The sequence below is a fragment of the Macaca fascicularis genome, chromosome 11 (assembly GCF_037993035.2).
Source record: "Macaca fascicularis isolate 582-1 chromosome 11, T2T-MFA8v1.1".
NCBI lineage: Eukaryota > Metazoa > Chordata > Mammalia > Primates > Cercopithecidae > Macaca > Macaca fascicularis.
The window spans coordinates 129,021,628-129,041,870 of record NC_088385.1 but is presented as its reverse complement, the minus strand read 5'-3'; the positions used below and the strand labels follow the sequence as shown (position 1 = coordinate 129,041,870).

Genomic DNA, 20,243 nt, shown 5'->3' with positions numbered 1-20,243 from the left:
CAGGCGTGCTAGTGCACGCCTGTAATCCCAGCTACTCGGGAGGCAGGAGAATCACTTGAACCTGGGAGGCAGAGGTTGTGTTGAGCCGAGATTGTGCCACTGCACTCCAGACTCCAGCCTGGGCACCAAGAGCGAAACTCTGTCTCAAAAAAAAAAAAAAAACACTGTTATGCAGCATAACGCAACTCCCCTGAAACAAAAAGTAGGTTTTGGCCCAGCATCAGTGGAACTTTGTTTTTGTTTTTTTGAGATGGAGTCTCACTTTGTCACCCAGGCTGGAGTGCAGTGGCATAATCTTGGCTCACTGCAACCTCTGCCTCCCAGGTTCAAGCAATTCTTATGCCTCAGCCTTCCAAGTAGCTGGGACTATAGGCATGTGCCACCACGCCCAGGGAATTTTTGTATTTTTAGTAGAGACGGGTTTCACCATGTTGGCCAGGCTGGCCTTGAACTCCTGACCTCAAGTGATAACCCACCTCAGCCTCCCAAAGTTCTGGGATTACAGGTGTGAGTCACCACGCCCAGCCTGGCCTGGCACCCATATAACTTTAGTTGATGTTTACAGGCTCCAGTGGAACTCACCTGAACACCGTACTCTTTGGGGAGTTCGAGAGTGCATGCTGGTGTTTCCACTGCCAAAGTCCACTTCCAGATGCACACCTTCTGTAGGTGACAGCAGAGAGAGGGGCATGAGAAGTTCTTTGAAGTCTGCTAAAGTAACTTACACCTCTTGTGGTGACCCCAAAACTTCAAGTAACTAAGGACAGAGGCCCGGACTCTGTGCTGTGGAGTCTGGTCTTTTGAGAACATCACAAACATCATGCAGCCTGAACAGAGCTGCCCATGGGGACACACTGGACAGGTCGGCCAGCTCGCTGAAGTTGACCCAAAGGGCCAGGGCCTTTACCTGGACTTCAGCATCTGAGATGGTTGCCAGATACTTGGCGTCATGGGTCATGGCCATGGCCCTGATGCCGTTCCCTTCGGGGCAGCTGTCAAATATTGTGTGCACAGGAATACTGCAAAACAGGACAAGGTGGGTGACACTTGCTGAGGTCTCCCTGGCTTCCCAGAGAGGCCCAGGGCAGGTCTGAGCTCAGCCCAAACCTCTCCAAAACAGAACAAAATGTGATCTATCCATACAGTGGAATCTTTTTGAGCCATAGAAGGGAATGAAGCACTGACACATGCTATGATATGACATGGATGAGCCTTGGAAACGATGCTAAGTGAAAGAAGCCAGGTTCAAAAGGTGCAGAGTGTACGAGTCCACTCATATGAAATGGCCAGAATAGGCAAACCCATGGAGACAGATAATGGGGTGCAGGGTGTCCTTCTGGGGTGGTGAAAACGTTTTGGAACTAGATAGAGATAATGGTTGCATAACAGTGTAAATGTATTAAATGTCACCAAACTGCAAGCTTTAAAATGGTCAGTTTTATGCCATGTGAATTTAACCTCAACAACAATAGTAGTCAAGCCTAACTCAAGGCAATGGGCCTGCTGTTTGCCCTCTTCACAAGCTCTAGTTTCTCATTCACAAGGTACCAGGCACTGATTCTGTGCCAGGTTGTGCCTGGCAGGAAGGATGTAGTATGAAAAGATGACTAGGACAACATCCCAGCTCGCAGGGAATCAGGCACTCTCCTGCATAGGTGGGAATGCAAAGGAGCAGCACCTTTCTAGAAGCAGTTTGGCTGGATCTATCAAAACCTTCAATGCATACACCCTACCGCCCAGTCACTCCACTCTTACGACTTTTTCCTAGGGAAACCATGGAAAAAGTAAACAAAGGTCAATGAAAATTCATAGTCATCGTGGTACTACTCTAATAGCAAAAATCAAACAACACAAATGTCCCTTAATATACCACACATGAATTGTTTGAAAAGATATTATAGTATAACCACATGATAAGAAACTAGGTTGGGCACGGTATTGCACACTGGTAATCCCAGCACTTTGAGAGGCTGAGGAGGGTGGATTGCTTGAGCTAAGGAGTTCGATATCAGCCTGGGCAACATGGCACAACCCTGTCTCTACCAAAAATAGAAAAATTAGCCAGGCATGCTGGCATGCACCCGTGGGCCCAACTACATGGGAGGCTGAGGTGAGAGGATCACTTGAGTCCAGGAGGTGCAGGCTGCAGTGAGCCAAGATCATGCCACTGCACTCCAGCCTGGGTGACAGAGCAAGACCTTGCCTCAAAAATAAATAAATAAATAAATAAATAAATAAAATAATAAGGCCAGCGTGGTGGCTCACACCTGTAATCCCAGCACTTTGGGAGGCCAAGGCAGGTGCATCACCTAAGGTGAGGAGTTTGAGACCAGCCTGGCCAACACGGTGAAACCCCGTCTCTACTAAAAATACAAAAAATTAGCCTGGTGTGGTGGCAGGAGTCTGTAATCCCAGCTACTCAGGAAGCTGAGGTAAGAGAATCACTTGAACCGGGGAGGTGGAGGTTGCAGTGAGCCGAGATTACATCATTGCACTCCAGCCTGGGCAACAAAAGCGAAACTCTGTCTCAAAAAAAAAAAAAAAAAAAACATAAAAATTAAAAATAGAAATAAAAATAAAAACTTTGCTGCCTTCAAAAAGAATGAGGTAGATTGGGAAAGTGACCACAATTTGTGAAAAAAGCAAATTGCAAAACAATTGCATCATCCTAATCGCGTGTGTGTGTGTGTGTGTGTGTGTGTGTATTGAAAAAACTCCAGAGGAACAGACTGCAAACTGTAAGCAATGGTTCCTCTGGAGATGGGGTTTGGGTGAGGAGGAACTTTTATTTTTTGCTCTTACACTTCCATACTGTGTTACTGACAAGACCTTAGAACTGTATGATTCCGACACAGCCTTGAAATACCCAGAATTAGATGACACGTAAGTATCTCAGACAACCAAAGCACAGAAGCAGTGGAAGCGAAGATGGAAGTTGTAATGCTTGGGTTGGGGGAGGTCCACTGATTCCCACTGGAATGAAGAGAGGGTGGTAGCAAGACTTAAACCAGGAATGCAGGCCGCATGGTTCTTTTCTTTTTGATTATGGAGTCCTAGATACAGTGAAGATAAACAGGCCTCAGTACGTCTGTACGTCACACCAGGGTCCCAACTGGCTGGCATCAAGTCTGTGTCCCAGCTGAGGACTTCTCTGGTTCTCTGTCACTTGAGAAACTTCATCCCACTGAGAAGTAGCCCCAAAAATTCACCTGGGAAGGCAATCCCAAAGTGACTGGAAATAACACAGTAAAGTCCTTAGTGAGAAAATGTATCTTATCCTTGGAGATACTTGGAATTGAATATAGAGAAGATGAAGTCAGTCAGACCTGCATTATTAACATAGTTGTGATAAGAGAATTTGTTCATTTTTTAGGAATTTGTAATGTTTAAGTGAATTTGACATACCTCAGAGTTGCTAACAGATTAGATTTGTGATGCTAATTTAAAATATGTAGTTGATTTAGATTTGTGATTTTAAATTAAAATCGTAATAGGTTTATAGGCAATATTAGAACACTTAAGGAAACTTAAGATTTACCATATTTATGTCTAATTTACTAGATTTGCAGTAATTAAGTACTATGAAAGATTTGTTTGTTAATCAGACTACTAAAAAACTTAATGAAACTGAGTATCTTAAATATCGAAATGCAGTTTTAAATGTTTAAAAGGAGTTAATAACCAAATGTGTAAGTGGGGCCAAACATTAATCAAAGCCTCCTCAAAGGTGATTGCAAAAATATGCTAGATTTATAAACAGAGTAAGATTTTTAAGTTGAGCAAAAAACTGGAGGAAGAACTACGGTTTTTAATTTATCACTAATAAAATGAATACTAATCCTAAAACCAAAACAGCCTCTGAATAATCTTTTCTGGGTCCCAAAGTAATCACTTGGGATATCATAAAATTCATATTAACATAGCATTTGCATTATTAACCACAGATATGCTTTACTGTGCAATTTTTCTAAAAAATCACTGCCCTCAAGTGGCTTCGTGTCTAGTAGAGACACAGTTTCACAAATAAGGAAAAAACAGCAGCTCAGCATCATAACGGAGCAGCTCTGTGTGGTGAAGGTGTCGGTCAGCAAAGGCTTCAGAGACAAAACACACCTGAAGGACTCCGACTCTTCTGCTGGCCGACTTCAGGCTTCTACTGCATGAGATAATACCTTTTCCTTGTGGTTAAGTTGGATGTGCCATTACTTGCAGCTGAGAGCATGTTAGCAGCTGCAGACGGCTACGTGTGCAGGCAGCAGGCATTTCACTTTCTGGGGGAAGTGTCTGCACGGCCCTAATGCAGGGTGCGTGTTCCCTGTAGCATAAGCTGATCTGACAATGGGCAGTTTCTAAAGGGTTTTAATCAGGGTGGCAACACAATCAGATTTACGTTTGGGAAAAGATCACAGCAACCATGTTGTGGAGAAAAACAATATGAAGATATCCATATACATGTGTTTAAAACAAAAGCAAATGTTGTGGAAGGAAACACATCAAATTGATTACCTCTAGAAAGAAGACTAGGATCGGAGATGGCAGCCAGTGCTTTCCATGAAAATGTATCGGTTTTCATTAATTTTTTTTTTTTTTTGAGATGAATTCTCGCTCTGTCGCCCAGGCTGGAGTGCAATGGCACGATCTTGGCTCACTGCAACCTCCGCCTCCTGGGTTCAAGCGATTCTGTCTCAGCCTCCCGAGTAGGTGGGATTACGGGCACCATTATGCCCGACTAATTTTTTTTTTGTATTTTGTATTCTGTATTTTTGTAGAGACGGGGTTTCCCCATGTTGGCCAGGCTGGTCTCGAACGCCTGACCTCAAGTGATCCACCCGCCTCGGCCTCCCAAAGTGCTGGGATTACAAGCGTGAGCCACCATTAAATTTAACAGTTTTCTATTAAAATGTCCTAAAATCATTTTTTAACAAATTAAGCAGATGAGCCGGGCATGGTGGCTCATGCCTGTAATCCCAGCACTTTGGGAGGCTGAGTCAGGCAGATCACTTGAGCCCAGGAATTCGAGACCAGCCTGAGTAACATGGTGAAACCCCATCTCTATTAAAAAAATACAAAAAAATTGCCGGGCGTGGTGGCTCACGCCTGTAATCCCAGCACTTTGGGAGGCCGAGGCAGGCGGATCACAAGGTCAGGAGATCGAGACCATGGTGAAACCCCGTCTCTACTAAAAATACAAAAAATTAGCCGGGCGCAGTTGTGGGCGCCTGTAGTCCCAGCTACTCGGGAGGCTGAGGCAGGAGAATGGCGTGAACCCGGGAGGCGGAGCTTGCAGTGAGCCGAGATCGCGCCACTGCACTCCAGCCTGGGCGACAGAGCGAGACTCCGTCTCAAAAAAAAAAAAAAAAAATTCCAAAAAAATTAGCTGGGTATGGTGGTGTGCACCTGTGGTCCCAGCTACTTGGGAGGCTGAGATGGGAAGATCATCTAAGCCCAGGAGGTAGAAGTTGCAGTGAGCTGAGATTGTGCCACTGCACTCCAGCCTGGATAACAGAGTGAGACCCTGTCTCAGTAATAATAATAATAATAACAATAACAACAACAGATGAGGCTGGGTACAGTGGCTCACAGTTGTAATCCCAGCATGTTGGGAGGCCAAGGCAGGGGATCACTTGTACCTAGGAGTTTGAGACCAGCTTGGGCAACATAGGAGGACCCTGTCTCTACCAGAAAAACAAAAAAAATTAGCCAGGCTCAGTGGCATGTACCCATGGTCTCAACTACTCAGAAGGCTGAGGTGGGAGGATTGCTTGAGCCCTGGAGGCCAAGGCTGCAGTGAGCCACGATCACACCACTGCACTCCAGCCTGGGTGACAGAGTGAGATCCTGTCTCAAAAACACAAAAACAAAACAAAAAATCAGATGAAAGAGCATACATTGTTTGGTCTATCCATACAATGTAATGTGATTCCGCCATAGAAAGGACACGTGCCACACCACAGATGAACCTTCAAGCATGATGCTAAGTGAAAGAAGCCAGACACGAAGGCCATGTGTTGTAGGGATGTGAGATCAGAGAAGCCACAGGAAATGAAGTGTTAGATGACACAGAGAAGTCAAGTCACATGAGGATCAAGGTTGGGTAATGCGATCCCCTGGAGGTCACTGGTCACCTGCGGGAGAGCAGTTTCTGTGTCCCCCACTATAGAACATTAAACAGAACTTCTTCCTAACCTCCTCATGCATCTGGACTCACTTGTTGAACTCTTCCCTCCCACCCATCTACCCAACTAAGCCCTAACAGTCTTGTCAGTGAATCTGACTGCTCTCTGCCTCAGGCCAGGAGTTAAGAAAGAAAACCCATCTAGGATCCTCTATTATGGTCTGGTGCTGCGCTCCAGCGATCCTCACAACATCCTGTGCACTGGATTTAATGGGCTAAGTGGCCCCTCCAAACTCAGGCCCACCCAGAACCTCAGAATATGACCTTATTTGGACACAGGGCCTTTGTGGATGTAGTTAGTTAAGATGAGGTTGTACTGGACTACGGTGGGCCCCAAATCCAATGCCCAGGGTCCTCAAGAAGACACAGATGGATGCATGGTGGGAATGCCATGGGAAGATGGAGGCAGAGATCGAAGGGATGCGTCCACAAGCCAAGGACACCAAGGGTCACCCACAGCCAGCAGAAGCAAGGGGAGAGGCCTGGGACAGATTCTCCCTCACAGCCCCCAGAAGCAGCCAACCCTGCCGACACCTTGGTTTCAGACTTCTGGCCTCCAGAACTGCAAGAGAGTATATTGTTTGAGGTAATTTGTTACAGCAAGGAAAGTAAAAAACAGTAGACATCATTATTCTTTTTTCACAAATGGGAAAGTTACTTTCTTCTCTGGGCCTCCAAGTCACACAGCAGACCATGGCCGAGCAGGCATGGAAGCCCAGGTGGATGCCAGAGCCCACACTCACACCTGCCTCCTGCCACCTGCTCTTTCATGTCCCTCTGAAGTCCCCTGGGCCCCTTCCCTTCTTCCCTTCCAGTTCTCCTACCCAGGCAAGCCACCACCAGTCACATTCCCTGTTCTTATTCCCCCTCTGCCCAGCACGGCTAGACAAGCATCACCACGTTCCCCCACCCACCATCTACTTCAGGCTCATGCTTTTTGTCCCCAACCAGGCCCTCCCTGAAACCCTACAGCTCCTTCCCTTCATTTGGTGGACCTCTACTGCATTCTCATCGATTACACAATGTCATATCCCACAGCCCAAACTACCAGCCCCATTTCCAATGTCCTCGGCAGACAAGACGGCCTCCTGCTTGAGAGCTGTCACACAAGGTGGCGTGCTCAGTCCCGCAGGATCCCCCAACTGCCTCGACATCTTCTTGTCCAGCACTTTGCAAACTATCTGTGGTGAAAGGTATTTTTAAAAAACTTTTGGGCCGGGCACGGTGGCTCAAGCCTGTAATCCCAGCACTTTGGGAGGCCGAGGCGGGCGGATCACAAGGTCAGGAGATCGAGACCACAGTGAAACCCCGTCTCTACTAAAAATACAAAAAATTAGCCGGGCGCGGTGGCGGGCGCCTGTAGTCCCAGCTACTCAGGAGGCTGAGGCAGGAGAATGGCGGGAACCCGGGAGGCGGAGCTTGCAGTGAGCCGAGATCGCGCCACTGCACTCCAGCCTGGGCAACAGCGTGAGACTCCGTCTCAAAAAAAAAAAAAAAAAAAACTTTTATTCCACTGCAGACCAATGCATATTTTTTTTCTTGAGACAGGGTTTTACTCTGTCCCCCTGGCAGGAGTGTAATGGCATGATCATGAATCACTGCAGCCTCAAACACCTAAGCTCAAGCCATCTTCCCGCCTCAGCCTCCCGAGTAGCTGGGACTACAGGCATGCACCACCACATGTGGCTAACTTTTAATTTTTTGTAGAGACAGTCTCAGTATGTTGCCCAGGCTGGTCTCAGACTCCTGGCCTCAAGTTATCCTCCTGCCTCAGCCTCCCAAAGTGCTGGGAAGCTCCCAAAGTGCATGAGTCACTGCACCCAGCCCAGATCAAATACTTTCACAAAATAAAAATACCATAGCAAGAACAAATTGCTATAAAAGTTCCCAAAGGCCCCCTCTCATTTTCTGTACTTTCTGTTCAACATAGCCCAGGACCGGCTGACAGATCAGCTCAGCCTGCAGACCACACTTTGAGCAGGACTGCTCAAGCCCACGGAAATTCCACCATTCCTTGTCTGATGCACTATCAGAAAAGGAACCAGAAAAGGTAGAATTTTATGAGTTAGGAAGAAAGGCAATACAGGATGACAACCTTGATACCAGAGAGGCTCTCCATTCAGTCTGCCTCCAGCCGGGGAAGGAGGAGAGTGAGTTACAGAAGCAGATACAAGGAGAGTACAGAACCCCAGCCTTCCAGATCTAGCTCCAGTAGAGAGTCTGGGGGCTGTCAACCTCCCCTCACCACCTGGACTGGTTTATCTGACGTTTGATCGAAGTGAGCATGCCTTTTACCCCCAGGTTAAGAAGGCCACTGTAACTCATTTCTTAGACACCAGAGTGTTTCAGAAGGCCGGTAGGCTTATCACGAGAAAACCATCCGAACAGTCCAGTAGATGGAGATCCTACCAAATCCCTGACCTGTACTCCTCAAAACTGTCAGTCATCAAAAATAAGGGAAGTCCAAGAAATTGCCATAGCCAAGCAGAGCCTAAGGAGCCATCACAGCTAAATCGAATGTGGTCTCCTGGGTGGGATCCTGGATGTTTGTTAATAATCATGTGTCAATCATGTTTATGAATTATAGCAAATTGATCCTACTAATGTAAGATGTAACTAATGTGGGAATCTGGGTGTGGGGTATATGGGAATCCTCAGTACTATCTTCCCAATTCTTCTGTAAATCTAAAACTGTTCTAAAAATAAAAGTCTGTTAATTTAAAAAAGAGAGAAAGAGAGGCCAGGTGTGGTGGCTCATGCCTATAATCCCAGCACTTTGGGAGGCCGAGGCAGGAGGATGGCTTGAGCCCAGGAGTTCAAGACCAGCATGGGAAACAAAGCAAGACCCCATCTCTATGAAAATATAATACAATAAAATAAAATATTTAAGAAGAGGCCAAGCATGGTGGCTTACACCTATAATCCCAGTGCTTTGAGAGGCCAAGATGGGAGGATCTCTTGAAGCCAGGAGTTCAAGACCAGCCGGGGCAACATAGCAAGACCTCGTCTCTACAAAAAAAAGTTAGCCAGGTGTGGTTGCATGTGCCTGTGGTCCCAGCTACTCAGGAGGCCAAGGCAGGAGAATCACTTTATCCTGGGAGTTCATGGCTGCAATGAGCTATGACTGCACCACTGCACTCCAGCATGGGCAATGGAGCGAGAACCTGTCTGTATTATGAAAGAAAGGAGGCAATGGCGGGTTGTTAGAATTAGAGAGAGACTGCAGAGAAACAGCAGCTTTGGAAAGTCTCCCATCATTACTATACCTAAAACCATGGCAGGCAAACAGATCAAAATTGAACATATCCAATAAGAAATGTATGGAACGGGGAGCAGCGATAGACAGGAACACTTGGTAGTAACCATTAAGAACTGCCCAGAAGAGGCAGCCTGACCAGCCACTAGAAAATCTGTCCTTGTAGAAGTAATATTTCTCGTTGTAAATGACAGATTTGCCATCTGGGTTATGCTTTGAGCTTGTGTGAGCTAGGTTAATGTGAGTCAGCATAAGCTAGTCTACTGTGGAACACCAACAAATCAAATTTCTAGGCATTGGCATTACTCATTCTGTCATTGTCACACAGTGGCAGATACTCTACACAAATTTGGGGAAAAAAGAAGTGGCTACACAAAGCCTACCCTGTGAAGGAGTCCCATATAATCACCAGGCAGTCTGGCCCTTTGTCTGCTGTGGCGATCCACCGCCTGTCTTCACTGACACAGAGGCAGGAGATAATATTGGCATGGCCCTATAGAAATGGAGAGAAAATGCTTTGAAACATCCAAGATGTGGCCCAGCCTTGGCCACCATCAGCAAAGGCCAGGCCCCACAGAGAGATCTGAGCTCCTTTCAACGCTCATCTGGCTGGAAATTCTGTTCCTGCTGGCCTTCCTGGGGGTTTCTCCACTTCCTAGTGGGTGATTTTCAAACTTTCTCTCCCTCCAAACACCTGAAAGATAACTCCCCACATGAACAATGGCTCCTAGAGGTCAAGGCACGTGGCAACTCTCAACCTAAGTGGAGGATAAGTATCTGAGCCCTCCCCTCCCCCAGCCACTCTGATCACGCTGCCAGCCTCTTCTCTCTAGAACACTGCTCACTTCAGGGCTCTGAGCAGCTCTGGAGCAAAAAGTTCCCCATTGGTCTCTCTACTTCCACTCTTTTTGTTTGTTTGAGACAGGGTCTCACTCTGTCACCCAGACTAAAGTGCATCAACACAATCTTGGCTCACTGCAGCCTTGATCTCCTGGGCTCAAGCAATCCTCCCACCTCAGCCTCCCAAGTAGCTGGGACTACAGGCACATGCCACCGTGCCCAGCTAATTTTTAAATTTTTTGTAGAGACAAGGGTCTTGCTATGTTGCCCAGGCTGGCCTCAAACTCCTGGGCTCAAGTGATCCACCCACCTCAGCCTCCTCGGCCACGGCCTGTGCTGAAATTACAGGCATGAGCCACCATGCTCGGCCTCTGCTTCCACTCTTATCTTCTTATAATCCTTTTGTGCACACAAGAGAGGAATCTTCTGGAAACACAAATGGCAGCACTCCCTGCTGGGAAATGGCCCCTCTTCCCTCCTTCCTTCTCTCTCACCTTCACGGTGCATCAGCCATGCCAGCCTTCTTTCCGGGCCCCACACATAGGCCTGAACACTTATTGCTCCGTCTGGAATGTTCTCTCCCAGACTGTCTTTGACTGGGTCATTCTCATCCTCCAAGTTTTAGCAGAAACAGCACCTCTTCAATCTCTGCCCACTCAATCTAAAGTTAAGTCTTCTCTTACCCTAATTTGTCTCTCTCAGAGCATTTTCACATCTCCTTTTAATCACTGGTTACAATTTGTAATCATTTATGTGTTCACTTGTTTAACGTCTGTCTCTGTACTAGACTGTAAGCTCCATGAGAGCAGGGAATACATCTATTTTGTTCATTACTACAGACCTATACTCTGAAACATAGCAGCTATAAACTATTTGTGAAACAAATGGATGGTCAAGGCCACTCCCAGCCCTCTGGCCCTAGTGAGGCTGGACTCCTGCCTCCTTCCACTCCAGCACATCTGTGCATCCTGCTCGCCCTGACTATCTGAGCCTGCCCACAGCGATCTCTTCCTTCTCTCTCTGCCATCACCACTGTGCTCACTGCCATGCATTCAATGAAGCTCCAAGGGGAGCTGCCTGGTGATTTCTGCCTGCGTATTTCTGGACTTCTAGAGACTGAATTCCTTAAGTTGCACCCAGACATCTTGAATCCCTGGCACAACACTGAGTATTGACTGGGTCCTTGGTAAATACCTTGTGGTGTTTTTGATCTAGGCATCAGCTAAGGACACTCCTGTAACAACATATGTCAACTGAAAGGGTGATATGGAACAGTTTACCAGGTCAATAAGTAGAAAGTCAGACACCAAGGAATAGGACGCTTGGAAAGGTAAATGATGAAAATGAATTGGGTCCTAAATATCAGGAATGAAGGAAGCGGAGTGCTGTGAGGAGGGCAGGCACGAAGGACAAATCGGGGAGGCTCAGAGAGGGGTGAAAATGAGCAAAGCTGCTGAAAGGAGGGAGGGATAAAAGGACAACTGACCTACTTAACACTTTCAAGACAGGAGACATCATTTACTAATACGGTCTTGGGCAAGTCACTTAAATCACTCTGAGCCTCAGTTTCTTCTGTAAAATGGGTATATGAATACCCACTTCTCGGTACAGTTGTAAGATGAAAGCCCTTTGAAAACTAGAGAGGTATGTAAGTGTCCGTGACGTCGGCACCCTGCTGAATAGCTGCCCTTTGTGTTATATCTGTGGAGACATGATCTACGCTGTCCACATTTTTGCAGAAGTGTAAAAAATACAGATGTTTTAAATTCTATCTATAAAATTAATGTCAACTGCTGTTTTGTAAGTTGATTCTGATTAGAAACAGAGAGACAATAAGCAATACCATGTATTTGTAAAGACAGGATTGCTTTTAGTTCCAAGGAGAGTGGGAAAATATGACAGTGATAGAATGAAGTTAGTCCTTGAGATATAAAACAAAATACCACACACACGTTAAAGACAACTCCCCTGCCCATAGGAAGGAAATCCCTACATACCTGAAGGTGGTGTTGATTATTCCTCAACACGTTGTAGATGATCGCAGTGTGAGCGCAAACATACAGAAGAACTCTCTGCTTTTCCTCTCGAATATAGTAAACAGGAAGAGAACTGTTCCATCCAAACGACCAGGTCATGGTCTGGAAGACAAGGGCAAAACCAGCAAGACATTACAGCATGTTCAGCCCAGAGCTACGACTCCAGGAACTCGCTGGAGGGGAAGGATTTCACATCAACAGTCCAGCAAAGAAGAACCACTTTAAGAAAGTCGTCAGCCAGGCGTGGTGGCTCATACCTGTAATCCCAGCACTTTGGGAGGCTGAGGTGGGAGGATCACCTGAAGTCAGGAGTTCGAGACCAGCCTGGCCAACATGGTGAAAACCCATCTCTACTAGAAATACACAAATTAGCTGGGCGTGGTGGCATGTGCCTGTAATCCCAGCTACTTGGAGGCTAAGGCAGGAGAATCGCTTGAAACCAGGAGACGGGGAGGTTGCAGTGAGCTGAGATCGTTCCATCACACTCCATCCTGGGCAACAGTGTAAGAAAAAAAGGTTAAGATGGCAACTTTAATGTTCTGTGTATTTTACCACAATTAAAAAAAATTTTGGTTAATTTTATGGCATGTTAATTATACCTCCATTAGAAAAGAAAGTCTTCAACAATACACAGAAATAACTTCCTTTTCTTCCACTCCTCAGGACCAAGACTTTGTTCAGTACCAGACACACAGTGAGAACCTAATGTTGTGAAATTCCATTTACTTTCTAAAAGCATGTAGGGTAGACAAGTTACAATGAAGTCATTATGTAACTTTATAAGAAAGGCAAATAAGCTGGGAGCCCTGTCTCATGCCTGTAATCCCAGCACTTTGGGAGGCTGAGGTGGGTGAATCACCTGAGGTCGAGGGTTCTTGACCAGGCTGGTCAAAATGGTAAAACCTCATCTCTACTAAAAATACAAAACTTAACCGGGCGTGGTGGCAGGCGCCTTTACTCCCAGCTACTGAGGAGGCTGAGGCTGGAGAATCACTTGAACCTGGGAGGCGGAGGTTGCAGTGAGCTGAGATCGCACCACTGCGCTCCAGCCTGGGTAACAGAGCGATACTCCATCTCAAAGAAAAAAAAAAGAAAAGAAAGGCAATTAATTATTCAGCTTGGGTATTTGTCCCTATGTACTATTTCTACCGGAAGGATAAAGGATGAAGAGACAAAATCTCTTTCGAAAAATTAGAAATTCTGTATTGCCTGGAATAAATCCCAAATTAAAATTTTATGAAATGAAAAATTATAAGTACAATAAATCTGACTACTGCTTTTACTTCAATACTAGTTTATTTATGTACTAGTTTTGTGTTCAAAGTTTTTTGGGTTTTTTTTTTTTTTTTTTGGCAGGGGACAGAGTCTCACTCTGTTGCCAGGCTGGAGTGCAGTGGCACGACCTCAGCTCACTGTTTACTCCACCTCCCGGGTTCAAGTGACTCTCCTGCCTCAGTCTCCTAAGTATCTTGGAGAGCAGGCACGTGCCACCACACCCAGCTACTTTTTGTATATCTAGTAGAGATGTGATTTCACCATGTTGGCCAGGATGGTCTTGATCTCTTGACCTCGTGATCCACCTGCCTCAGCCTCCCAAAGTGCTGGGATTACAGGTGTGGGCAACGGCGCTCAGCTCAAAGTATTTTTTAAAAATTAAGGGCCGGGCGCGGTGGCTCAAGCCTGTAATCCCAGCACTTTGGGAGGCCGAGACGGGCGGATCACGAGGTCAGGAGATCGAGACCATCCTGGCTAACACAGTGAAACCCCGTCTCTACTAAAAATACAAAAACTTAGCCGGGCGATGTGGCGGGCGCCTGTAGTCCCAGCTACTCGGGAGGCTGAGGCAGGAGAATGGCGTAAACCCGGGAGGCGGAGCTTGCAGTGAGCTGAGATCCGGCCACTGCACTCCAGCCTGGGTGACAGAGCGAGACTCCGTCTCAAAAAAAAAAAAAAAAAATAAATAAATAAAAATTAAGAATAGGCTGGGCGCAGTGGCTCATGCCTGTAATCCCAGCACTTTGGGAGGCCGAGGCAGGCGGATCACAAGGTCGGGAAATCGAGACCATCCTGGCTAACACGGTGAAACCCTGTCTCTACTAAAAAATACAAAAAATTAGCCGGGCATGTTGGCAGGCGCCTGTAGTCCCAGCTACTCGGGAGGCTGAGGCAGGAGAATGGCGTGAACCCCGGAGGCGGAGCTTGCAGTGAGCCGAGATCGCACCACTGCACTTCAGCCTGGACGACAGAGCAAGACTCCGTCTCAAAAAAAAAAAAAATTATTAGGAATAAACCCCTTTCAGCTCTCTGAGCAGCACCATGGCGGTTGGTAAGAACAAGCGCCTTACGAAAGGCGGCAAAAAGGGAGCCAAGAAGAAAGTGGTTGATCCATTTTCTAAGAAAGATTGGTATGATGTGAAAGCATCTGCTGTGTTCAATGTTAGAAATATTGGAAAGACGCTCATCACCAGGACCCAAGGAACCAAAATTGCATCTGATGGTCTCAAGGGTCGTGTGTTTGAAGTGAGTCTTGCTGATTTGCAGAATGATGAAGTTGCATTTAGAAAATTCAAGCTGATTACTGAAGATGTTCAGGGCAAAAACTGCCTGACTAACTTCCATGGCATGGATCTTACCCGTGACAAAATGTGTTCCATGGTCAAAAAGTGGCAGACAACGATTGAAGCTCATGTTGATGTCAAGACTACCGATGGTTACTTGCTTCGTCTGTTCTGTGTTGGTTTTACTAAAAAACACAACAATCAGATACGGAAGACTTCTTATGCTCAGCACCAACAGGTCCGCCAAATCCGGAAGAAGATGATGGAAATCATGACCCGAGAGGTGCAGACAAATGACTTGAAAGAAGTGGTCAATAAATTGATTCCAGACAGCATTGGAAAAGACACAGAAAAGGCTTGCCAATCTGTTTATCCTCTCCATGATGTCTTCGTTAGGAAAGTAAAAATGCTGAAGAAGGCCAAGTTTGAATTGGGAAAGCTCATAGAGCTTCATGGTGAAGGCAGTAGTTCTGGAAAAGCCACTGGGGATGAGATAGGTGCTAAAGCTGAACGAGCTGATAGATATGAACCACCAGTCCAAGAATCTGTTTAAAGTTCAGACTTCAATTAGTGTCAAATAAAAAGTGCTAATTGTGGGGGGAAAAAAAAAAAAAAAAGAATAAACCAACTGTGGCACATCCAGACAATGCAATATTATTCAACAAGAAAAAAAAAAAAAAGGCTAACAAGCCACAAAGAGGTATGGAGGAAAGTTACAGGCATGTTGGTAAGTGAATGAAGCCAACTGAAAAGGCTGCATATTACATGATTCCAACTATATGACGTTCTAGAAAAGGCAAAACTATGGAGACAATAAAAAAATCAGTGCGGCCCGGCACAGTGGCTCACGCCTGTAACCCCAGCACTTTGGGAGGCCGAGGTGGGTGGATCATCTGCGGTCAGGAGACCAGTCTGGCCAACATGGTGAAACCCCCCGTCTCTACTAAAAATACAAAAAATTAGCCAGGTATGGTGGTGCGTGCCTGTAATCTCAGCTACTTGAGAGGCTAAGGCAGGAGAATTGCTTGAACCCAGGAAGCAGAGGTTATAGCGAGCTGAGATCATGCCACTGCACTCCAGCCTGGGTAACACAGCAAGACCCTGTCTCAAAAAAAATTAAAAGATCAGTGGTTGCCAGGGCTCAGGGGAGGAAGGGAAGGATGGATAGGTGGAGGACAGGGGTTTCAGGGCATAAATCGATTTGTATACTAGAATGGTGGGTATGGTGGGTACATGTCAGGATACATTTGTCCAGGCCCATAATAAGCATGACACACAGAGTAACCCCCAATGTACACTATGGACTTAGGTTAATAATAAGGTAGCAGTATTGGTTCATCAGTGCTAATGGACGAACTACATTCATGCAGGATGTGAATAAAAGGGAAAACTGGGAGAGGAAGGATATAAGAGGAATATGTGGGCGCCCTGTGTACATTCAGCTCAAGTTTTTTCTTTGTTCTTTTTTTTTTTTTTTTTTGAGATGGAGTCTCACTCTTTCACCAGGCTGGAGTACAGCAGCACGATCTCAGTTCACTGCAACCTCCACCTCCTGGGTTCAAGCGATTCTCCTGCCTCAGCCTCCTGAGTAGCTGGGACTACAGGCACGCACCACCATGTCCAGCTAAATTTTGTATTTTTAGTGGAGATGGGGTTTCACCATGTTGGCCAGGATGGTCTCGATCTCTTGATCTCATGATCCGCCTGCCTTAGTCTCCCAAAGTGCTGGGATTACAGGCGTGAGCCACTGCTCCCGGCCTTCAATTTTTCTATAAACCCAAAACTGCTTAAAAATAAAATCCAGGCAGGGTGCAGTGGCTTGTGTCTGTAATCCCAGAACTTTGGGAGGTCGAGGTGAGTGGACTGCTTCATCCCAGGAGTTCAAGACCAGCCTGGGCAACATACTGAAACCCCATCTCTAAAAAAAATACAAAAATTAGCCAGGCATGGTGGTGTGCATCTTTAATCCCATCTACTCAGGAGGCTGAAGCAGGAGGAATGACTGAGCCTAGGAGGTGGAGGTTGCTGTGAGCTGAGATCATAATGCTGCCCTCCAGCCTGAGCAATAGAGCAAGACCCTGTCTCAAAAAAAAAAAAAAAAAAAAAAAAAAATCTATTTAAAAAAATTAACTAGGGCCAAATAATCAAATGCAGTAGAGTGCTGAAAGTGATGCGTTGCTAAGAATCAGTGAATTAAATTGGAATATAGAAACAAAATCTGGTAAGTTTCCTTTCTTATCTTTGAACAATACTTACAAAATTAAATTGTTTCTCCCCAAGACAGACATAGCAGGTAATGTGACCAATTTCTCTCTCCTACATTCTTAATTCCCCATCCCCTTCTGTTTCCATCTGCTCATTCCCTATAATTTATATTTATATTTAGATCTCTTATTGTGTGGGTGTGAGTGGTAGAATTATGGAATCATAATTGTCTCAAGCTGCAACTTCTAGGAACAGAATTATTTAATATTTGGCTGTTTCTTAAAAGCTGATTTATTCAAATGAAATTGTTCTTTTGGAAACTTGCTAATCCTAAAAGGATCATCTTTCTGGAAATTTATTTTGCCACTTAACAAATTAGTTACAAAAAGAAAACATTCCTAAAAAGGACTCCTGTCTTCAGCCACATCAGCCCTTCCCGGGTCACCACGAGGCTGACTTCACTTAGTGGTAACAGAACAACCCCACTCAAGCAGCATCCACAATTACAGAAATCAAATAGTATTAATCATCATGTTTTGCAGCAGTTTTAACATGCATGACAGACGATTATAGAGATAGCCACCACTTAGCTACCACTTACATCAATCTTTTTCTAAAACATATTAATCTGGAAAACAAAACTTTGCTATCAAAACCAGATTTCACTGTATTTGATACTCATAAGATTCCTGCTCACAAAAACATGATTGCCTTGTTTCCTGGCTGGAGGTGGGATCCACAGTCATGTCTATTTACCATGAACACTGGGAGCTAGTACAGGCCTTAGGACTAAGGAGGGGACCCCAAAGGAAAAGGAGAATGCTGCGGACACAGGAGAGATGGAGGAGCATGTTCACTATAGGACCTTGTGTGACAGCAAGAAATTAGAAGCAATGTAAGTGGCCACAGAGAGGGGAACAGTTACATTTAAAAAGAGGAAGTGAGCTGGGCACGGTGGCTCATGCCTGTAATTCCAACACTTTGGGAGGCTGAGGTGGGTGGATCACCTGAGGTCAGGAGCTCGAGACTAGCCTGGCCTACATGGCGAAACCCCATGTCTACAAAAATACAAAAGTTAGCTGGACATGGTAATGTGTGCCTGTAATCCCAGCTACACGAGAGACTGAGGCAGGAGAATCACTTGAACCCAGGAGGCAGAGGTTGCAGTGATCCAAGATAGCACCACTGCACTCCAGCCTGGGGGACAGAGTGAGACTCCATCTCAAAAAAAGAAAAACAAAAAGTGGAAGTAGAGATACATGCACTGATACAAGAAACCTTCCAAGACATATTAAGTGGAAAAACATTTTGTAGAAATGCAGGATTATCTCATTGGTAAAAAAAAAAAAAAAAAAAAAAAAAAAAACACAAAAACTAAATGTGAGCCATGTGAGCATGCGCACAGGCATGGGCACACAGATAACACGTTGTACATGCCCAGAAAAAGGTCAGGAGAGGAGCAGTCACAGCCAACTGTGGCAGGAGTTACATAAGGAAATGAGATTGGGGTAGGGGTGTGTGTAGGAAGAAGAATCTTTGCCTTCAAACATGTATAAGTTGTCTGAATTTTTTATGAATAGTTTTTGTTTGTTTGAGACAGAGTCTCACTCTATTACCCAGGTTGGAGTGCAATGGAGCAATCTTGGCTCACTTCAACTTCTGCCTTCCTAGGTTCAAGCGATTCTCCTGGCTCAGCCTCCCAAGTAGCTGGGATTACAGGCATGTGCCACCACGACTGGCTAATTTTGTATTTTTAGTAGAGATGGGGTTTCACCATGTTGGTCAGGCTGGTCTTGAACTCCTGACCTCAGGTGATCCACCCACCTCAGCTTCCCGAAGTGCTGGATTACACGTGTGAGCCTCCACACCCAGCCAACACTGAATAGTTTTAACAAAAAGAAAAAATAGAGGCCAGGTATGGTAGCTCACACCTATAATCTCGACACTTTGGGAGGCCGAGGCGGGAGGATTGCTTGAGCTTACGAGTTCAAGACCAGCCTGAGAGATATAGTGAGACTCCATCTCTAAAAAAGATTTCTAAAATTAGCTGGGTGTGGGCCGGGCGCAGTGGCTCATGCCTGTAATCCCAGCACTTTGGGAGGCCGAGGTGGGCGGATCACGAGGTCAGGAGATCAACACCATCCTGGCTAACACGGTAAAACCCCATCTCTACTAAAAATACAACAAAAACAAAATTAGCCAGGTGTGGTGGCAGGTGCCTGTAGTCCCAGCTACTCGGGAGGCTGAGGCAGGAGAATGGCATGAACCCAGGAGGTGGAGTTTGCAGTGAGCCGAGATCATGCCACTGCACTCCAGCCTGGGCGACAGAGCAAGACTCCGTCTCAAAAAAAAAAAAAAAAAAATTAGTTGGGTGTGGTAACACACGCCTGTAGTCCCAGATACTCGGGAGGCTGAGGTAGTAAGATCCATTGAACCCAGGAGATGGAGGTTGCAGTGAACCATGATCATACCACTGCATTCCAGTCTGGGTGACAGAGTGAGAGCCTATCTCAAAATAAAGAAAAACAAAAATAATAAAGAAGAAAGAGAGAAAGAAAAGGAAAGTGAAGGAAAAAGAAAGAAGAAAGAAGATACTTGCAATAAGCTAAAGAAATTTCAGGAGGCTGAAGTGGGAGGATTGAGTTCTAGTCCAGCCTGGGCAACACAGCAGGGCTCTGTCTCTTAAAAAAGGCTGGGCGTGGTGGCTAATGCTTGTAATTTCAGCACTTTGGGAGGCCAAGGCGGGCGGATCACGTGGTCAGATCGAGACCATCCTGGCTAACGCAGTGAAACCCTCGTCTCTACTAAAAGAAAAAAAAAAAAATTAGCAGAGTGTGGTGGCACATGTTTGTAGTCCCAGCTACTCGAGAGGCTGAGGCAGGAGAATCACTTGAACCCGGGAGGCAGAGGTTGCAGTGATCCGAGATCATGCCACTGCACTCCAGCCTGGGTGACAGAGTGAGATTCCGTCTCCAAAAAAATAAATAAATAAAATAAATAAATAACTAAAAAGCTAAAGTAATTTGCAAAGGGAGACCATCTAGAAAAATTTTGGTTCTGCAGTGAGACCAAGGCTAAGCAAGACCCAAAACTTGGGGAGTGGCTCTTGCCAGGTCCAGATAGCTGGGCCCCTGACACGAAGAATACACCTTCTCCTTAGAGATATTACCTGG

At 45.8% G+C, this 20,243-nt stretch overlaps 2 protein-coding genes across 21 annotated transcripts in view; one reads left to right on the top strand and one right to left on the bottom strand.

Moving 5' to 3' along the window:
• Window positions 1-20,243, bottom strand: part of CFAP251 (cilia and flagella associated protein 251) — an 86,485-nt gene that overhangs the window by 59,894 nt on the left and 6,348 nt on the right. For 8 of the 20 annotated variants that reach the window (XR_012420788.1, XM_045366136.3, XM_074008146.1 and 5 more), the window contains 5 exons: window positions 12,269-12,409; window positions 9,815-9,924; window positions 6,633-6,737; window positions 908-1,019; window positions 583-663 (listed from right to left, as the gene is read on the bottom strand). Coding sequence is in view for 19 of the 20 variants with exons in the window: in XM_045366136.3 (XP_045222071.2) it covers window positions 583-663; window positions 908-1,019; window positions 6,633-6,737; window positions 9,815-9,924; window positions 12,269-12,409 (549 nt within the window). In the remaining variant the exon portion in view is untranslated. Of the gene's footprint in view, window positions 1-582; window positions 664-907; window positions 1,020-6,632; window positions 6,738-9,814; window positions 9,925-10,581; window positions 10,733-12,268; window positions 12,410-20,243 lie in introns of those variants that run through there. The other 12 variants (XM_074008143.1, XM_074008144.1, XM_074008148.1 and 9 more) reach the window with 7 other exon arrangements.
• Window positions 14,614-15,461, top strand: LOC102132906 (small ribosomal subunit protein eS1-like). Its single transcript, XM_065524968.2, has one exon. It carries the CDS (start codon window positions 14,624-14,626, stop codon window positions 15,416-15,418), a length of 795 nt encoding a protein of 264 aa, XP_065381040.1. The 5' UTR covers window positions 14,614-14,623; the 3' UTR covers window positions 15,419-15,461.

Coding starts and splice junctions, on each gene's coding strand:
- LOC102132906 (XM_065524968.2), top strand. CDS start 14,624: ATGGCGGTTGGTAAGAACAAGCGCCTTACGAAAGGCGGCAAAAAGGGA.